The sequence below is a fragment of the Mesoplodon bidens genome (genome assembly GCF_964165515.1).
Source record: "Mesoplodon bidens genome assembly, chromosome: 19".
Classification (NCBI taxonomy): Eukaryota; Metazoa; Chordata; class Mammalia; order Artiodactyla; family Ziphiidae; genus Mesoplodon; species Mesoplodon bidens.
In genome coordinates this window covers 45,412,165-45,426,412 of record NC_138179.1, presented here as the reverse complement: position 1 = coordinate 45,426,412, position 14,248 = coordinate 45,412,165, and the positions used below count along the sequence as shown (strand labels likewise).

The 14,248-nt window shown below is 43.3% G+C and overlaps 1 protein-coding gene across 1 annotated transcript in view; it reads right to left on the bottom strand.

Moving 5' to 3' along the window:
- PITPNC1 (phosphatidylinositol transfer protein cytoplasmic 1) overlaps positions 1–14,248 on the bottom strand; it is a 263,263-nt gene that overhangs the window by 75,187 nt on the left and 173,828 nt on the right. The window contains exon 5 of the mRNA XM_081219706.1: positions 13,522–13,593. Within this exon, the coding sequence (XP_081075832.1) occupies positions 13,522–13,593 (72 nt within the window). The remainder of the gene's footprint in view (positions 1–13,521; positions 13,594–14,248) is intronic.

Below are 14,248 nucleotides of genomic sequence, written 5' to 3'. Positions count from 1 at the left end.
ACAAGCGAGGACTATTCTTTTTTTTTTTTTTTTTTTTTTTTTTTGCGGTATGTGGGCCTCTCACTGTTGTGGCCTCTCCCGTTGCGGAGCACAGGCTCCGGACGCGCAGGCTCCCGCAGGCTCCCGACGCGCAGGCTCCGGACGCGCAGGATCAACGGCCATGGCTCACGGGCCCAGCCGCTCCGCGGCATGTGGGATCTTCCCAGACCGGGGCACGAACCCGTGTCCCCTGCATCGGCAGGCAGACTCTCAACCACTGCGCCACCAGGGAAGCCCACGAGGACTATTCTTCATTGCAGTGCGCAGGCTTCTCACTGCGGTGGTTTCTGTTGTTGCGGACCACAGGCCCTAGGTGGGTGGGCTTCAGAAGTTGTGGCTCACGGGCTCTAGAGCACAGGCTCAGCAGTTGTGGCACACGGGCTTAGCTGCACCACGGCATGTGGGATCGTCCCAGACCAGGGCTTGAACCCATGTCCCCTGCATTGGCAGGTGGATTCTTAACCACTGCGCCACCAGGGAAGTCCAAACAATATATTGTATTTTTTTTAATCGCTTTATTTATTTGTTTGTTTGTTTATTAACATCTTTATTGGAGTATAATTGCTTTACAATGGTGTGTTAGTTTCTGCTTTATAACAAAGTGAATCAGCTATACATATATATATATATCCCCATATCTCTTCCCTCTTACGTTTCCCTCCCACCCTCTCTATCTCACCCCTCTAGGTGGTCACAAAGCACCGAGCTGATCTCCCTGTGCTATGTGGCTGCTTCCCACTAGCTATCTATTTTACATTTGGTAGTGTATATATGTCCATGCCACTCTCTCACTTCGTCCCAGCTTACCCTTCCCCCTCCCCGTGTCCTCAAGTCCATTCTCTATGTCCCAACAATATATTCTTTTTTTTTTTTTTTGCGGTACGTAGGCCTCTCACTGTTGTGGCCTCTCCCGTTGTGGAGCACAGGCTCTGGACGCGCAGGCTCAGCGGCCATGGCTCACGGGCCCAGCCGCTCCGCGGCATGTGGGATCTTCCCGGACCGGGGCACGAACCTGTGTCCCCTGCATCGGCAGGCGGACTCTCAACCACTGCGCCACCAGGGAAGCCCCCAACAATATATTCTTAAATGACTTCCCACACTCAAGTTTATAAATTCCTTTAGGAGATTTTTTTTTTTAACATGGAGAGAGGTAGGGATCTAATATTTTACTTTTTCCATATGAAATGTCAATTGACCCAATGTCATTTCCTGAGAAATTTATCTTTCCAAGCTGCCTTAACTCCTATGTATCAAACTCTCATTATCAGCTTGGGTCTATTTCTATCTTTGTGCCAATACCTCACTTAACTATGGTTATGCTATCTGGTATGATGAATCTCCCTCCTTGTTCTTTATTCAAAAATTATACTGGCTGTTTTTGGACTTTTATTCCTCCATATGAATTTTACAGTCAATTTTATGACAATCCTGTTGGGGTTTTGATTGGAATTACATTTAATTTGGAGATTAATTTAGGAAATAATTTACTTCTTTATTGTATTTAGTCTTTCCATCCATGAACATGGAGTATTTATCATGTATTCAGGTCTCTGTTATGCCCTTCAACAAAATTTTGTCTATAAAAATTAGATTGCTCCTAGGTGCCTTAAGGCTGTGTTGGTATTAATGATGGTGTCTGCCTTCAGAGAGCTTTGAATGGGTTAGAGAGACAGTTAAATGAGCAATTACTATATAGGTTGATAAGGGCTGTACTTGGAGGGATGCAAATAGGGTAGTATACAAATATCTATGGTGGTACATATACTGGGCTCTAACCCTTAGGAGGGCTGTACACTTAGAAGCCTAGTGTGAATCATCTCCACCTGCCTTTTCAAAACTTCAAGACACAGCCCAGAGTGTGAAATTACAAGAGAGAACCTAGGGTTTCTGCAATTCAAAAAATCTCCTCTTCGTAAACATCTTTGGCGTGAATAGAATCAGTGTTGATGCTGATAATATTTATGATTAGGCTAATTATTTTGCTGTTTCATTAATGAAATCAGGATATCACCAAAAAGAGAGAGAAGACTGAAAGCTTCTGCTTCGTCAAAAGAAGAAAAACTCACTGTGTAACTTTAAGTTATTTGACATCTCATTGCAACATGTGAATAGTTCCTGTATTTTTATAAGACTTTTTTTTTTCTTTGCAGTACGCAGGCCTCTCACTGTTGTGGCCTCTCCCGTTGCGGAGCACAGGCTCCGGACGCACAGGCTCAGCGGCCATGGCTCACGGGCCCAGCCGCTCCGCGGCATGTGGGATCCTCCCAGACCGGAGCACGAACCCGTGTCCCCTGCATTGGCAGGCGGACTCTCAACCACTGCGCCACCAGGGAAGCCCAAGACTTTTTTAAAGAAGGAAAAACATACACATATAAATAACTTTTTTTGGCTGAACTATATGAGAGTAAGAGTGTGTTGCATGGTTCTTCCTTCCTAAATACAAATACGTCAGCATGTATTTCTAAGAACAAGGACATTCTCCTATATATCTACAATATAATAATCACAGGCAAGAAATTTAATATTGACTCAAACTATACCACACTATTTTGTACTATATGGTCCAGATTCATTTCCCAACTAACTGTCTTATAATCTTTTCTGTGTCCTGCACAAGTCCACCCCTTTTGTTAATCCAGAATCTAATCAAGGATTAGGTGTTAAATTCACTTGTCAAATTACTTTAGACTCCTTTAATCTAGGGCAGTCCCCCAGGTTTCTGTTTTGTTTTGGTTTTTGGTCTTTGATGACACATTCTTTTTTGAGGATTTTTGGCTAGTTGCTTTGTGGAGTGTCCCTCAGTTTGGATTTGTCTGATTGCTTCCTCCTCCTGATTGGATTCAGGTTAAAAATTTTTGGCGAGGATAATCCATATTATGATTTGTGACATTGTGTCCTCAGTGTATCACAATGGGAGGTACATTATGTCATTCTGTCCTATTATTGGCAATGTAAAAAATTTGCTTACTTGATGGCATCCACCAGATTTCTCCACTGTTCGTAATTAATAAATAATCTCTGGGGTGATACTTTGAGGCAGTGTGAATTCCTGTTCCCAAATACTGTTTCACTCAACGGTTTTAGCATCCATTGGTGACTCGTGCTTGAATCAATTATTACTATGGTAGCTGTAAAAGGGTCACCTAGACCTTGACACTTGGTATTGCTTTTCTGGCTCTGCCCACTGGTTTCCTAACCATGGATTCAGGCTCGTCCCTTTGATGTTGCTGCTTTTGACCAGTTTGGTTAACTGTCTTCTTAACTCTTAGTACTAACTGGTCAGCACAGTCAGGTCTTTTTTAGATTTACCAGAGCACCAGTGAGCCAGGCCTACACAGAAAGCGAATACTACTTTGAGCTATATCTATTAATAATAATGATTACTACCAATAAGCTCTAGCTTCCCTGAAGGCAGAGATAACCTGCATCGTGATTCTCCTCAATTAGAGAGCTAGTCCTCATGCTGGATAGATGCACTTTTTGCCCACATGTTTGTTTGTTTTTTTTACATCTAGCTCTCAGATGGCAAACTGTACCACAAAGAGCAAAGGCAACATCTTAAGGAATGAAATATAATCTGTTTTCCATTGTCCTCAAAATGATACTATTAGACACAGACTGACTAAGGACACTGACTTTCCACTTCATGTACCAAAATGGATAATAATCCTTCAAAACTGCAAATGGGGGTGTTTTGTGCAAACTTCTTTTCAGCATGTACTGATGACTTATTAGAGAAAATTGCAGATTTTGTAGGTGGCTGGTTATAATAATCTAAGGTTAAGTTGAAGACATCAGACATCATGTCTAAAAATAAAGCAAATGTTTTTTCCTTTCTATAATCCTCAATTAGAAGCCATTTAAGGAAAGGATAATCAGCTTGAGAGGCTTGTAAATATGGATTCTACAGTTCTCATGGGCTCCCCTGCTTTACAAATTAATTTTAGTACATTTTGAAAAGTGTAAATAAATTATTTTACCCTACATCCATCCATACTGCACTCTTGATTTTAACATCAATACAAATACTAATACTAATGAAATGAACTTCATGATGACTATTGCAATAACAAATCCTCAATAAATAGAGTTCTCCTTAGATGGTGAAATTCCCTCTTTGTCGGTTGGTAACTTCCAGTGGGAACTATTTGTGGTCAGGAGGAGAACTCTTTTGGCCATGCCTCCAAGGTAATGCAAATTGAGCCAAGTCAAAATATTGAAATGTTTCCTCAAATCATCCAAAGAAGACACCCATCCAGGGGAAGAAACTAGATTTCTCAGGTGGACCTATGTAGTTGACTAAACGAGATAATCTAATTCCCTAAAATCAAGCACAACTCAGTGACTGAAAATGACTTGGTCTTAACCAAGGAGAAAAGGAAATAGTCAGAAGCTGGATTGAAAGCCATGGGAAAGTCCTTCTCAGGGCCAGGGTGCTCTCCATCCGGGAGCAACCAGAACTTTCCTTTTTCTGTCACTCCTCTTCCTAAATAACCTCACTTATTTCTACCTCTGAATCATGACCTTACACCTCTCTCTGAACTCCAGATTCATATATCCAACTCCTTACCTACCATTTCCACTTGGAAGTCTCATTGGTATCTCAAACTGATTGTGTCCCTGCTGGGGCACTTGACTTCCTGCTTCTCCTGCACTGTTCCCTACCACCCACTCAGGGTCCAAAGACAAAGCTAGAAATCCTGAGGTCATCCTTATTTTGCCCCCATCTGATGCATCAACCCCCAAAGAAAGTCAGTCTGTTTCCAAAATATACCTATCTTTATCCACTGCCGTCTCTCCAGCCCAAGCCACCATCATCTTTGGTCTGGATTCTTGCACTTGCTGCCAACTGGAATCCCTGCTTCTTTTTTTTTTATTTTTTAATTTTTTTTTGCGGTATGTGGGCCTCTCACTGTTGTGGCCTCTCCCGTTGCGGAGCACAGGCTCCGGACGCACAGGCCCAGCGGCCATGGCTCACGGGCCCAGCCGCTCCGCGGCATGTGGGATCTTCCCAGACCGGGGCACGAACCCGTTTCCCCTGCATCTGCAAGCGGACTCTCAACCACTGTGCCACCAGGGAAGCCCTGGAATCCCTGCTTCTATTCCTGCCGTCCTCCCACCACCCTCCACAGAATGGCCAGAGCAAACGCTGAGAAACATAAATCACACACTGTAATATGGCATCCTAAACTGGATGCTGGAACAGAAAAAGGACATTAGTGGGAAAACTGGTGAAACCTGAATCGAGTCTGTAGTTTTGAAAAATGATTCATGGTTATATAAGATGTTAACATTTAGGGGAAGCTGGGTAAAGGGTATATGAGAACTCTCTGCACCATCTTTGCAACATTAATGTAAATTTAAGACAATTCCAAACTAAAAAATTTATTAAAAAAAAAACACCCTGAATATCACGTCTCTCCTTTGTTTAAAATCCTTGCATAATTTCCCACTGCGCTAAAATCCAACCTCTAGCTACGGCCTCATAGGTTTTACATGACCTGGCTTCTGTTACTTTCTCCATCTCATTTCCTACCAGTCTGCTCTCATTCCTATCGCTCTGGCTGCTGGTTTTCTGACAGTTCCTGGATTATGCCAGGCTGCATCAGGGGCTCGGGCCTTTGCCCTTCTTGTCCCTGTATTAGTGTGCTAGGGTTGCTATAACAAAATACCACAGATGGAGTGGCTTAAACAACGCAATTCTATTTTCTCAGAGTTCTGGAGGCTGGAAGTCCAAGATCAAGGTGTTGGCAGCTTTGGTTTCTTCTGAGACCTCTCTCCTCGGTCTAGTATGGCCAGCTTTCTGCTGTGTCCTCACATGGTCATCCTCATGTGGTCTTTCCTCTGTGCTTGCACGTCCCTTGTTTTGTGTATCCAAGTTTCCTCTTCTTTGAAGGATAACAGTCAGATGGGATTAGGGCCCACCATAACGGCCTCCTTTTAACTTAATCACCTCTTTAAAAGCCTTATCTTCAAACACAGTTATAGTCTCAGGTACTCCAACATGAATTCTGGGGGGACACAAACTCAGCTGACAACAGTCCCCTTGCCTGGACAACCCTTCAGAGGGTCGGCTCCTTCCCAGCCTCAGGTCTCACATGGATTTGTCACCTCTTCTGAGAGGCATTTCCTGACCACATGGCTTCAGCTGAGCTCCCCTCCATCCTATTTATTGCCTTCTTAGCACTTCCTACAACTGGAATCCTTTGTTTGCTTGCGCTTCCCCCCATTCCATGAGTAGTGGAGACCTTGTCTGTCTTCTTGCTGTATCCTCACTGCCTCTTACAATGCCTGGCACGTAGCAGGTACTCAAAATTTGTTGACAAGAAATAGTTAAATGACAATTCAGACAAAAGCAGAGTCTCATTAGAAAATCACCTGTAACGTAGTTAATCCCAAGGTAGGACCATAACTGAAGCAATACCTCATATTTGTATAGCACTTTACAGTTTATGAAGTGCTTCCAGGTAAATTAACCTGGACGAATCCTCCACACTGTGATGCAAGCATTATTTATTCTATTTTCTTGATAAAGAAGCCAAGACTCCATTGCTTAAGTCATAGAGCTGGGGCTTCAATACATATCTTTTTGTTTTACAAAGAACAACTCTGTGCTTTTTCATTATGACATAGCTGAACTAGAAACTAAATAAATTCCCCAAACTTGGGGACTTCCCTGGTAACGCAGTGGTTAAGAATCCGCCTGCCAAGGCAGGGGACACGGGTTCGAGCCCTGGTCCGGGAGGATCCCACAGGCCGCGGAGCAACTAAGCCCGTGCGCCACAACTACTGAAGCCCGTGCACCTAGAGCCTGTGCTCCGCAACGAGAGAGGCCACCGCAATGAGAAGCCTGCGCACTGCAACGAAGAGGAGCCCCCACTAGCCGCAACTAGAGAAAGCCTGCGCGCAGCAACAAAGACCCAACGCAGCCAAAAATAAATAAATAAAATAAATACATTTATATAAAAAAAATCCAAAAACTTCTTCTAGGCAATTTCCAAGGACAGCTCTGTGAAGGACAGAGCCTCATGCTTCCAGGAACTAAACTGGACATTCTTTCCATCTGATCAGAGAAGTTTCACTGCTGAGGAATAATGGCTAATGAGAAGAAATACAGTGCCCTCCGGCCCCTTTATTGTGTGTGTGGGGTGGTGGTGGTTATAAATATGCTTTTTGTAAACTGTTCTGTTTCCAAGGGTATGAAGAAGTGAAGAAACCTGGAGAACCTGATTTCGTAAGTATTCACTGTTGGTTTTAAATAGCACTTAATATTTCCTTTAAATCTGTAGTTCTCAGCCTTGATGGCTCTTAGGTTCCCCTGGGGGAGCTCTACAAATCCCAGTGACTGGACCCCAATCCCAGACAAATGAAATCAGAATCCTGGGGAGTGGGACGGTGGCATCAGCGAGTCTAAAGCTTCCCACGTCACTTTAATATGCAGCCACGATTGAGAATCATTGGTCTAGATCCTCAGATGGGGTGGGGATGGCATATCCTACGCCCTCCAAAAAGAACATATCAGGTTTGACTGGAGGGTAGACTCTAAAAGTCCACACACTTCTATGTGGAATCTAGAAAAATGGTACAGATGAACTTATTGACAAAGCAGAAATAGAGTCACAGATGTAGAGAACAAACTTACGGTTACCAAGGGGGGAAGGGGGAGGTGGGACAAATTGGGAGATTGGGATTGACATATATACACTACTAAGTATAAGACAGATAACTAATGAGAACCTACTGTTTAGCACAGGGAACCCTACTCAATGATCTGTGGTGACCTAAATGGGAAGGAAATCCAAAAAAGAGCAGATATGTGTATACGTATAACTGAATCACTTTGCTGTACAGCAAGAAACGAATACAACATTGTAAAGCAACTATACTCCAATAAAAATTTAAAAAAAGAATAACCATAAGAGCTTGTTAAATATGTTCACTCCCGATTACTCTGCAGATTACTTATTAATTTCAAAGGAACAATGTACCTTTGCAATGAAGAGTTCTAGAAGACACCACCTTAAATAAGTGATCAAATTTAGCATCACCAATAACAGGGCAATGGCATATGAATCTCCTGATGTGACGCGATGGGAAGTAAACAACATTACTTCTGTAGTATTCTTGCCAAAGATGTTCATTATGAATCTAATCGCGAGGAAACAATCAGACAAATCCAGATTGTAAACAAGACAACTGACCTGGACTCTTCAAAAATATCATTGTCATTAAGAAAAAAAAGCCAAAGGTACTATTCTAGAATCTAGATTAAAAGAGACTAAAAAGAAGAGATAATCAAATGAAATCCATGATTCTTGATTGAATCCTGTATCAACACAAATAGCTAGGATGTTTTGGAGATAATTTGAGAAATTTTGATATGGGCTCATATTGAATAATATTATTCCATCAATATTACACTTCTTGGATGTGATATGGTATTATTATTATGCAAGAGAACGAGAGAACTCTTTTGCTCACAGGAGATACATGCTGAAGTATTTAGGTGCAAAGTGGCATGATACCTGCAATTTAATTTCAAATGTTGTAACTAAATGCATACGTTTTTACCAAAAAAAAAAAAAAAAAAAAAAAAAAAGTCCACACACTTCCAATTGGAGAATTCTGTGTTCCTAGAGGGATAGTGTCAGAAGCACTGCCCTAGACCAGTCTGCACCCTGGACCAATTAAATCAGAATCCCAGGGTGGGTGGAACCCAAGCAGGAGCCATTGTTAAAGCTTCTCAGGTGAGTCCAACGTGCAGCCAAGGCTGAGAAGCACTGCTTTTAAGTGGTACCTGCTTTGTTTGGAAGAGGAAGTGGACGCAAGGCTGCCCCCCATTAACCACAATGAACGACAGTAACCTGGCAGCAGCCGACACTCGAATGATAAGCACTGACTCTCCCAGATCTAGATTTATGGCCTTGGACAAACAACAGAGCCTTACTTTGGCATGGTGCCATCCTCCTCAGCACTAATTAAGGCCTAAATAATTCTCATCAGTATGTGCATAAAACAAATGGACCTCAATTTGAGACAACTTCCCCATTGTGTCCTGGTTAATGTAATCACAGTTTACAGGTTTTCTCAATCATAAATATACTAGTTTTATTTTAACGAGGAGGAGAAGATATTTAAATCTAGATATCCCAATTTTTATATTTTTACACTAGATATTGGGTCATGTAAAAAGATGACTTAGGTGGTAATTGATAATAGGATAACAGCATGTACTCTATTCGATCAGTAATCAATATGATTATCACTAGCGTCTTTCAATTTTTTTTATTTTTTTAATTTTATTTTTTAAATTTATTTATTTATTTTTTATTTTTGGCTGTGTTGGGTCTTCGTTTCTATGCGAGGGCTTTCTCTAGTTGTGGCAAGCGGGGGCCACTCTTCATCGCAGTGCGCAGGCCTCTCACTATCGTGGCTTCTCTTGTTGCGGAGCACAGGCTCCAGATGCGCAGGCTCAGTAGTTGTGGCTCACGGGCTTAGTTGCTCCGCGGCATGTGGGATCTTCCCAGACCAGGGCTCGAACCCATGTCCCCTGCATTAGCAGGCAGATTATCAACCACTGTGCCACCAGGGAAGCCCGCGTCTTTCAATTTAATTACTGCTTCTTATCGTCACCCATTTCATTAAAGTTTTGGCAGGTAGGGAAGGAAACAGGGTGCAGATAGCAGTATGAAGGATGGTAGCTGAATGATAAGACTATATACCCAGAAAATGCAAAGAAATGGCCTGAGTTTATTAAATAATTTGGCAAAGCAGTGAGACAAGAGAAACATCCACCACTGCACTGCTTTCTTTAGCAATTCTGCCTCCCATCAGAAACCCCATACTCATCCCTGGACAGAAAAAGGGCATGCCAGCACACACCATCTGCTTAAGGTTCCAGTTTTGAACCCCTGGACAAAGCTATCTTTTAATGAAGTATTATTACATAAATATATATTTCTCAAGTTCTGATTTGGAAACATTAACAAGTGTGAATGAAAACCAATGGAGTCTTCCTTTTCTGCCTCCAGGGACCAAGCTTGAACCAGCTGGGTAACCAACAGCTGCTGCTGAATATGGAAATTAGAGGAAGAGGAATTGGCAAAGAAGAAGTCTAATCAAGCTGGGGCTGGCCTGTCTGGTCCAATAGCTCAGAAGCAAGACCTGGGGATTTATGGATCAGAGCCAGGCAGAGAGGCTGGGCAAAAACATTTAGGGCCTCTTCAGTGAACTCGGACTTGGGCAAGTTGGGTGCCATGACAGAGAGATAAGGAGCTGGGCCCCCAGGCAGTCTCAGAGCCAGCAAGTTGTGGAGGAGGAGACAACACAGGGTACAATAGCTGGCATTTCTCCCAGAGGAAGCAAATTGTGTTGACATGGACTGCCCACAAGTGCCCTGGGGTTCAGTGCTTCTCTTGCAGGCCAGCCTAAGTCTCAGAGAGAACTGGCCTTTGGCGTGCGTAGAGGGTGCTGACTCTAAGCATGGATCCTGACTTTAGGGTGACTAACCTGGTATTTTAAATTCCTAAGAGAGTAGTGACAAAGCTAAATTCCTAGGAGAGTAGTGAAAAGACCTTAGCACTTGCCAAAAAAAGGGATACAAGACAGTAAATGATAACCATGTGATTTTTTTTTTTAGATTAGACCTGAGCTGAGGATAAACCAGAAGATTACACTGGTCCTATCAACCTATAAGGATCAAGGCGAGGCCGCACATCCATTCCATACCTTTACAAATGGAGCGGGTTTTAACTATTCATGAAGACAGGACAGAGTGATAGAGAAAAAGAGAAAGCAAGGCAATTTGTCTAGAAAGATTAGAAGATGTTTTAACCCCCTTTGCCACCCCCACACCCCATATTTTTTAGATTGTGCCAGGAAAAGCAATTCAGGCACGACTGATCTCTATCACCCTTTTCCTGATGGTCTACAGCTACATCAAAATGGTCAAGCTCACTTCAAGATCCAATGACTGTCAACTGTTCAAAGAAGTACATTTAAGTAGGGAATGCAGCGCAGCCATTAAAAATTACTGGGAAGGATACTTCATGACATGGTAGAAACAGGATGTTGTATGAGTCAATTTTAGGGAAATTGGTTGAAAAGTAAATTCATTAGTACTTTGCAGGATGAACCAAAATGCTAACAGCAGTTATCTCTGAAGTATGGGATTACTACTGGTTTTGCTTTTTTTGTGTGTGTTTTCTAAGTTTTAAGAACCATGTTAATTTTCCAAGCAGAAAAAAAGGGTTCAAGGTACACCGTGCAACACTATTTTAGACAATGAGGCTTTGACGCAGTTGGCCAGCAAAGTACCTCTGATTTCAGGCTGCTGACAAGGACACGGGACTAAACACCTCTGTTAGGTCACCCACCACCAGGGGACGCTAACCATTGAGGATCCTGAACTTACTTGGGGAAGAGTACCCTTGCAGGTTGCATTTTTCTCTCCTCTGAAAAGTTTCAGGAACTCTGGAGAAGGCATTCAGCTGGGATGGATCTATCAAGGGGTCAGATTTGGAGACGTGGTGCATGCCGTTCTGATCTGAGTCTCTCTGACCAGGGGTTAGCAAACTTTTTTTCTGTAAAGGGCCATGTAGTAAATATTCTAGGCTTTGCAGACAACATGAGCTCTGTTGTAAGTACTCATTCTGCTGGTGTAGCATGAAAGTAGCTTAGATATCCACAGATGAATGAATGTAGCTGTGTTCCAAAATAACTTTATTTACAAATAGTTTGTCGAGCCCTGATAATCTTCAGGTTTCCTAACTTAGTTCAAGAAGCTGAAGTGACCGGGCACAAGCCACGGCAGTCCCTGTAGATAGATGGGTCATCATGGAATGTCACTCCTCAAGCGCTTTCCATTCCAAGGGTTGACTAGTGGTGACTCTTCACACTGAAGGAAGGGACGCCCATTAACGCGCTTATGTTTTTAGTCATTTAATATGTTGGTTCCCCTCCAAACTAAACCGCGAGTCCCTGGAGTTTGAGAAACAGGTCTGAATTTTTAACACCATCCATGCAGCTCACACAGTGACATCTAAATAGAAAGTGCTGGATGTGCCCTTGTTGAATACTGAGTGAATGAACCAGTGTTCTCCCTCACCACGCTGGTGTGAAATGTAGTTCTTGGGTGACTCCTCTTGGGAACCACTCAAGCTCTGTCCAGGCAGACTCCACCTTGAATGGGACACCCTGAGTTCTGCACAAACACACCCATACCTTCTAGAAGAATTTGTTCTTGTCAAGGGCAGGAAATTTCCAGGAGATGTTTCTAGAAGATGTCAACATGAAGAAACAGAGTCAGCCTGGCCAAAGCTGTCCCTTCTAGAGAGTTTCTTAGTTTATCTCAGTGACTGTTTTCACATAAAAAGGTTTCCAAATTGACAACGTTTATGACCTTAGATGGTTCTTCCGGGCACTTAGGTATCTCCATGACCTCCTGCATTTTTTTTTTTTTTTTTTTGCGATACGCGGGCCTCTCACCGTTGTGGCCTCTCCCGTTGCAGAGCACAGGCTCCAGACGCACAGGCCCAGTGACCGTGGCCCACGGGCCCAGCCGCTCTGTGGCATGTGGGATCCTCCCAGACCGGGGCACAAACCCGCGTCCCCCGCATCGGCAGGCGGACTCTCAACCACTGCGCCACCAGGGAAGCCCCCTGCATCTTGTTTTGCATCTCCTTGACTCAATGACGGCACCAAAGGGGTCACCTTGTCAGAACTCTCTTACTCATTTTGACACAGCCTCAATTTTCATCTTTCTCCACAAATGCAAAATATGAAAATGAAGTAGAAATTAATAAGTGAAGCCCTGCAGCTTCTAGATACAGGTTCTTCCCTCAATGTGTCCTGATGGAACCCACAACCCAATGTCAGGGTGAGGTTCTTGTAGGTCAAACCATCCACTCCCAAGGGGACGGGGATTTAGAAATATATCGCCCCGACAGAAAGAGGTGGGGCAAAAGCCAGGTCAGAAGTGAATTTTAAGCAATACTAATAAACAAAGTTCTTGGCTAAAATTTAGCGAGAGTCAGAATGCCTCATGAGGTAAACATCTGCTAGAGGGTTACGCTGATTTTTAAGGTGGGATTTGTGTGCGTGTGTGTGTGAACATACGCACAGCCCAGAAAATATGTGTATACGTGTATGTGTGCACACATACACCTGACCGCATTCATTCTTCTAAGCAAATGTCACTGAGAAGATTTGTGTTCAATCCAATGATCTAGAGTTCCAAGGTCCCCATCAACCTTCTTGATCCCCAGTGACAATCACTCCAGATGACAGAGATTTCTGCACAGAGGCCATGGAAAGTACAGAATGATGAGAAGAAAAGCCAGAGCTTCTCTGAGGTCCCAGGCACAGGTCGTGCTGCTGGCCCTGGCCACACAGGAGCTGTGAGGGGCTCTCAGAGTCCGTGAGGGGACAGCACGGTATGGACTGGGGCGGGGCATGGGGTGGGGTGGCAAGGGGGCTACTCACGCTGTTGTTGCTTCCTTTGTTGTCCTCATACTTGGTTTCTATATGAATGGAGAATTTTGGCAGAAAGGAACACTATGGAAAAAAAGAAAAGTTTCATCAACATACCGTTTTTTCTCTCTTCACATCTTCAGTTTAGCCTCTGGCTGCTCTCCTGACCATTTGGTTGCGAGCACTGTCCACGATCAGAAATGTTAACATACTAGGTCCATGTCCGTATGCAAGGAAAGCCACCTTTTTGGCAACGTGAACACGATTTCATCCAGGAGTCAGGCCAGAGGGAATAACTAAGCAATCAGGCAAGTCGCCGAAGAGGATATTTCCAAAAAGAATATGCTTTATGAGTCCGACCACAGGCTTTAGAAGAGCAACCCCCTGGAACAGAGACAATTCCAGTTCCAGGGTGCTTCACTTCAGGGAGTAGCTGCCACTGCTGGATGCCTGGGAACCAGCCTTAACCATGATGTACATATTCAAATAAAGCTAGAGGCGGTAGCGTAGAGCTTTAAGATTATAAGTTACTTAGGCCTACCCAGATGACCCAGGATAATCTTTCCAAGGTAAAGTCAGTTAATTAGCAACCTTCAGTCCATGTGCAATCTTAATTCAGGTTCCAGCAATTTGAACATATACATCTTTAGGGAGCCATTATTCTGCCTAACACAGGGTGGAATGTGTGTGTGTTTGTTTTCTGTCTTTTTACTCTTGAATAAAATATCTAGAATTTGGT